Below are 5,878 nucleotides of genomic sequence, written 5' to 3' on the forward strand. Positions count from 1 at the left end.
GTATATATTGAATATTTTGAATACTCCATACATCATCTTAAACTGTAGACTGTATAACGCTGTATTATTATTTTATCCCTTTTAGGTTGAGGCTGTCGAAAACGATGAATGATTCTAAACTGAGAATTTACCCAACTCACAGAAGACTGGAGTCTTAGAGATAATTGAGTTTTAGAAATTATTTTTATTTTATGTGTGTTTGTGTTGGTTCTTGTTCATTTATTTAACAAAATTTTTATTGTATATATACATATGCCATTTGAGTTTTATTCATCAACTTTTCGAGCCTGTGAATTGTAAATTTAAAACATTTTGAAACAAATTAGCTTAAAATGTTTTGTAAATATTTTTATGAATACGTTATGGAATCATGAAACTACATAGTCATTCTTTGATGAGTACAAATATTTTAACTGGTGGTATATTTTTGTCCTCGAAGCAGGGCAATCCTATAATTCTGCTTCTAGGCCCATTATGTACCACCAATTAAAATACTTGCACTCTTCAGAGACACCATGTATAATGTTACAAAATATTTATTTGCAACGTTTAAATAACGTCTAGCGCAACGCTTCAGTAACATTTCAACGAAACGTTTCTGAGGGCTGACATTTGCAGTAACATACACATTTCTGAAACGTTTCGGGATTTTAATATACGTTTCTGAAACGAAAAATTGTTTAGCGGGTTACCGATTGAGAATAATTGAGTCATGACAAGACGCTTAAATTAGAGAGTCAAAAATTATTTGCATTATTTATTCTTTATTCAGAATGTGATTAGAGTTATATCAACAACATGATTCCATTCGATATCTGCAAGAACAGAAGCTATCACCCTATGCTGTTAAACAAATTATAGACAAYTTTAAGAATTATGTTTCCGTCACGACAATCGCGCAAAGTAATAATCAAAATAGTAATAATTCCGTTAGTAATGATATKATCGAAATTGTTATTTTGTGATTTTTCGCCGCATATCCAACAATGTATGTAAGACGAGCTGCGTTAGAGTCAGGATTGTCGCAATCAGCCAGTTTTATAATATTTCGCAGACATAAGTTCCATTCATAGATATTTTCCATAGTTCAACATTTGAAAGATACTGTTTTTGTTCAAAAGGTTACATTTTGTGAATTTCTCATGACTTGGTAGCAAGGAACCGATCTTTTTTGAACAATTTCATATRGACAGACGAAGCAAAATTTACAAGAAATTGTACCTGTAAATCGACACAATTCCCATTACTTGGCAATTCAAATGTATATGTGTGAAATTTTTTTACAAAATTTTGGCAATTTACTTTTTATTGTGCTATTAGGAATGATAGCGTCACTCAGTTTTTTGGATCACTCTAGATAAAAATGTGCTTATATACAATGTAAGTAAAGGCTATTTGAACTTTTTAGAACATTTTGAAGGCTACTATTTAGACAACTTGCCCCTCGCTGTTGGGCTTTGCATTTAGAACCAACCATTCCTTAGATAGAGCTTGTTCCGTAAACATCTGTTATTGACATTTTTTCCTTAAACAATTGACATTGACATCGACACTATAAAAAATAAGTTAACAAATCTAGGGTGGCTCAAACTCGAATTGGAAGGCAAATCCAACCATTCTAGAAAAATAGGGACTTGCATTTAAAATAAGAAAGTAAGGTAATAGTTTTCGTACACCCTGTTCTACAGAGCTAAAATGGAGATAAATATATTTTACATCGTTTCGGGACGACTCGGTATGACCGGAAACGAATTTTGAAGGTTCTAAAACAACCATAAGTCGGAAAATTTCTAATGCACTGCCTACATAAATCACCCTGTATAGCTGAGGTATATGCCTCTATTTTCTTAATTCTCATAATCTTCGGGTTCCACTTTCGATTTTTGAGAGTATTTTTTATTGCATTCGTGACATGATGCCTAATTGAATAGATTGTAAAAAACGGTTACACTTAAATCTCGATTTTAATTTAAAAAATCAAGTGACACTTAAATTATGATTTGAGTGGTGAGTTGAATCAATTGATGTAAATTGATGCTACGCTGTGACGAACTTACCTTTTATCATACTCCTTTCCTTACTTTGTCTATGTCAACTATAGAAATAAAGCAAACCTGCCACCAGGGTTTCCCAATTGGGGCTAAGGTAAACGGAACCTTTAAAATTAAATTAAATTATAATATTAAATAAAATAAATAATATTAAATTAACGCAAAGTTTAATAATGGTATAAAGTAATATAATGGTACAACGATGTAGCATCTTTACATTTAGGTTATAATGTATTGACGCAAGAACTATGTAGGTGGTTTGTATGTTACTGTAATTCAACTTGGCTTGCAGCCGTTTATCTCATCGTCATAATTTTTAGCAGGAATCTTTTTAATTTCTTCCAATAAGGTAGCCTCAAATTCTCGTAGACCTTGTGGCTTTTTATACTGAAATAAAGATAACATTATACAGTATATATGGTGTTTGGAAACTTTATAGCTGACGTAAAGAACTTACCGTAATTATCAGTGTATTAAATTTGTGGCAAAAGTTAACGTTTTCTTGATTCATTTCGATACCTAGTCGTTCTAAGTCAGGTACATTTATTTCCTTGTAATACTTCTTGTTGGTAGTACGAACAATTAAGGAGTATGAACCCTTATCTATAGTTACTGAATACACGTCGATTGGATATGGCATGTTTCTTATTCTCCACTCAAGATTGATCTTTGTAATTCTCCTCGTTATAAACGGCTAAAAAATGGCAGTTAATCAGCAGCAGTACATTCGGCCCTTAGAAGCTTAAATACAAATAACAATGGTTTCACATGCAAGGCAATTTCAAGAGTCAGTTCTTTCTTATTATTTACCTGAGTGGAATTTTCACGAATCATGCATTTCTGTTCCGCATCATATTTAGGCTCCGGATCCCCAACTTCAATATCCCAGGCATCCTCGCCTTTCAATTCATTGTTTGTCCTCCATGCTCTGCGAGTGACGCAATTTGTTAGTAAATCGTATTGCTCCACCAATTCCTTGCCGTCTTCAAAGTCGTAATGCACTTTTCTTGAATTTCTGTCGATAATGCAAGACTTTTTTGCTTTCTGCAGCTTACTAAACCAGTTGTTCATCTTCAAACCGCATCTAAGGCAATTTAAGCGACAAGAAAAGTTACCAAGTCTAAATGTAACATAAGTATTTTAAAATTCTTAGCTAGCGTCATTGATTTAACAAACAATGAAGTTGCTAGAAACAATTTCGTTGCTATTGAAACCGGCAAGATCAAAAATATAAACAATGCAACGTTTTGTGGTTAAGTTTCCTTTTCTTCTACTTTTACTTTAATTTTAAATACACGCCATTAGTGATGCGCCTTTAGTGCAACAGTGTGAGCAGCAAAAAATTCAAACTAAATCACTGCTAATCATTCGCAATATTTCTTGCCATCTGTTTAATCATTAACAAGCTTAAAATATCCAAAGCTGTTTGCGGGCTCGAGCTATTCGCCGATGTTAATCGCGAAACTGATTGATTGAAGTGCGCTCACGCGGGTTTTTTTCAAGATTTCTGCCCGTTTTCAATGTTAAATAATGCGGCGATTTGTTCAGGTGACCAAAGCGGGAAAAAAGGCTCTTCTTTCGGCCTGCTGGTACTTGGATCATCTCAGTACTGGAGGCGATTGGGAGAAGTTCTACCAGTGCGAACCGACAAATTTCGGGGGCACTCCCGAACAAGTCAGCCTGCTACTTGGAGGTAATTGAGGCGGAAGTTTCTAGCAGTTAATGAAAAAGTGTCTCTTAGGAGAAGCATGCATGTGGTCCGAAGTCGTTAACGACTACAACGTAGTTCAGAGGATTTTCCCCAGAGCGTTCGCTCCTGCTGAGAAATTGTGGTCTGCTTATGATGCTGCTGAGCCTGATCTAGACGAAGTTGCCAGAAGGTTGGAAGAGCACGTTTGCAGGATGAATGCCGGAGGCATACCGGGGCAGCCCCCAACAGCTGCAGGATTTTGCCTGTAAAAAAATTTGCCAATTTCCACCCAGTTTTTGCTCCAGTATTCATTAAAAACAAAAAACGTCCAACAGTGTATTAAAAACCAGTCTCCTAATGATTAAAGTTAAGCCTATATGAAAATCGCCTCTTAATTGCTCGGGATTTGCGTTTTGAGCGAAAGAAGTGAGGAAATGGAAATTAACACAAAGCACATTTTTACAAATTATCTAATAACGTAACAGAACTAAGCAAAGCTGCGGATATCAAAATTCGCCATTTTTTACATGTTCCAGGAATGTATTTTAATCTGAGTCCCAATTAATGAAATCAAGCCAGTTCATTGAAACTACCACAATCCAGTCCGATGTTTAAAATGTAGAAAACATCACACGCATATACATTATGGGCATAATAGTTTCAATAGAAAAATGAACCCAAATCGTTCGGATCAGACCCCGATCGCTCAACGATTTTGATGTAAAATTGCCCATCCAGGGTGGGTTTCTCTTAAATGATACCGATTTCGCGCAACTTTTCACGCATTCTGTTAACAGTGCCGTCCCAGAGGGTTTGAAGCGGTTCCCTTACAACGTCATTAGTGATGTGGTCATGACATTAGCACTGTTGCTGTAGGTCAGTTTTTTTAAATTCAAAGAACGTACTTTTTACGTGGGTATGCTTGTAGTTTCCGGTCTTGTGTGCCTTTAACATGTTTGTTATATGTGCCAAGACAATGTATTGGTGTGGTACATGGTTTAAAACATTTCAAATAGTTTAGGTAAGATCTTTAGCTGAGCAGCTCTGAAATTAGCGATTTAACTTTATCATTTCTGTTATTTTTAGAGCATCAAGAACATACAGAATACTCTATGATCAAGAAAATTTAGTGGTTTCCAACTGTAGGATTATGCATATTTTGGTGAAAAAATGTAAGAGATACATAAACAAAAAGTTAAAAATACTAGAATAGGCAGAAAAGCATGTCATAAAGCATAAAGTCGGTTTCATGGAAATTATTTTTTAAAATAACCCAAAACAATTATTACAAAGAGAAAATTATTACACTAGTAGACACCTGAGAAAATTTTATTTACGGGAAATGTACAGCTACCCCTCATCAGGCGACAAGTATGAAGAAGAATTACTATGCTGTGGCGGTTTGTAGTTTCACCCTTATAGTATTTACATCTAGCAAAGCAAGTTCCATTATTCTCAGATATCTTATGACTTAAAGAAAGGCATTAGAGAAGCCGCATGTAGTTAGTTGTACAGTACTACTAGCAATGAACTCCATACTAAAGTACCTGTATACAGTTCATTGACTATTAGCTAGAGACTAGCCACTACTTGTTTTCATATGAATAAGTACCTAAATACCACAACATTTGTTTAAAAAGCACTAAGCAGAGACAAGAAATAATCCTTGGTTCTGGCCCCTTGTCTCTGGTACTAAGCTCAAACGGTTTGTAACAGATTTCACTCTCAGTGTGACGTCACGCAGACTGTCAGATGGACACAGCTGATGCGCAAGATCATACTTTATATTCCTTGTATCATGGGTATAGGGATTGGGTACTCGTACTGATTACTGGTATTGATTACCAGTTAGTCTGAGCGAGTACGAGTAGAGTATTGGGCTTTGGAGTCGAAGGTTAGGATGGGTGACTTGATTCTCCGAGAACGATTACTGATTACTTGAATACTCTTTTGGTAGGTTGGTTCGGTATTCGTTACTTCTGATACTGATGAGTAACGAGAATCTTATAGCGATTAGTTACTTTTTGTTCCCAGCACTAGAGTTCAACGCCGCTGTTACGCGTTATTGTATAACCAGTCTGTGGTATAACTGATTGCCTACTACACATGGATAATTTGTCTAAAGCCGCTCCGCAAA

The 5,878-nt window shown here is 35.5% G+C and overlaps 2 protein-coding genes across 2 annotated transcripts; one reads left to right on the top strand and one right to left on the bottom strand.

Annotated features, from left to right (window-relative positions):
• Positions 1 to 2,201: 2,201 nt before the first annotated feature.
• LOC109541298 (protein DPCD) lies at positions 2,202 to 3,336 on the bottom strand. Its single transcript, XM_019910120.2, has 3 exons — positions 2,862 to 3,336; positions 2,509 to 2,745; positions 2,202 to 2,438 (listed from the first exon to the last, which is right to left on the bottom strand). The coding sequence occupies exons 1-3, from the start codon at positions 3,120 to 3,122 to the stop codon at positions 2,328 to 2,330; spliced, it is 609 nt and encodes a 202-aa protein (XP_019765679.2). The 5' UTR covers positions 3,123 to 3,336; the 3' UTR covers positions 2,202 to 2,327.
• Positions 3,337 to 3,451: 115 nt separating this feature from the next.
• On the top strand, positions 3,452 to 4,070 carry LOC125504228 (beta-hexosaminidase subunit beta-like). Its single transcript, XM_048665917.1, has 2 exons — positions 3,452 to 3,744; positions 3,793 to 4,070. The coding sequence occupies exons 1-2, from the start codon at positions 3,582 to 3,584 to the stop codon at positions 4,008 to 4,010; spliced, it is 381 nt and encodes a 126-aa protein (XP_048521874.1). The 5' UTR covers positions 3,452 to 3,581; the 3' UTR covers positions 4,011 to 4,070.
• The last annotated feature ends 1,808 nt before the right edge of the window (positions 4,071 to 5,878 follow it).

The sequence above is a fragment of the Dendroctonus ponderosae genome, unplaced genomic scaffold, assembly GCF_020466585.1.
Source record: "Dendroctonus ponderosae isolate FM_Combo_2020 unplaced genomic scaffold, Dpon_F_20191213v2 Dpon_F_20191213_4, whole genome shotgun sequence".
In the NCBI taxonomy this organism is placed as follows: Eukaryota; Metazoa; Arthropoda; class Insecta; order Coleoptera; family Curculionidae; genus Dendroctonus; species Dendroctonus ponderosae.

Excerpts from the sequence above, each read along its gene's own strand:
- LOC125504228 (XM_048665917.1), top strand. The coding sequence starts at position 3,582 with ATGCGGCGATTTGTTCAGGTGACCAAAGCGGGAAAAAAGGCTCTTCTT. Across the intron at positions 3,745-3,792 it reads AGTCAGCCTGCTACTTGGAG|GAGAAGCATGCATGTGGTCC; the intron begins GTAATTGAGGCG and ends AGTGTCTCTTAG.
- LOC109541298 (XM_019910120.2), bottom strand. The coding sequence starts at position 3,122 with ATGAACAACTGGTTTAGTAAGCTGCAGAAAGCAAAAAAGTCTTGCATT. Across the intron at positions 2,746-2,861 it reads TTCGTGAAAATTCCACTCAG|CCGTTTATAACGAGGAGAAT; the intron begins GTAAATAATAAG and ends GCCATTTTTTAG. Across the intron at positions 2,439-2,508 it reads TTAATACACTGATAATTACG|TATAAAAAGCCACAAGGTCT; the intron begins GTAAGTTCTTTA and ends TCTTTATTTCAG.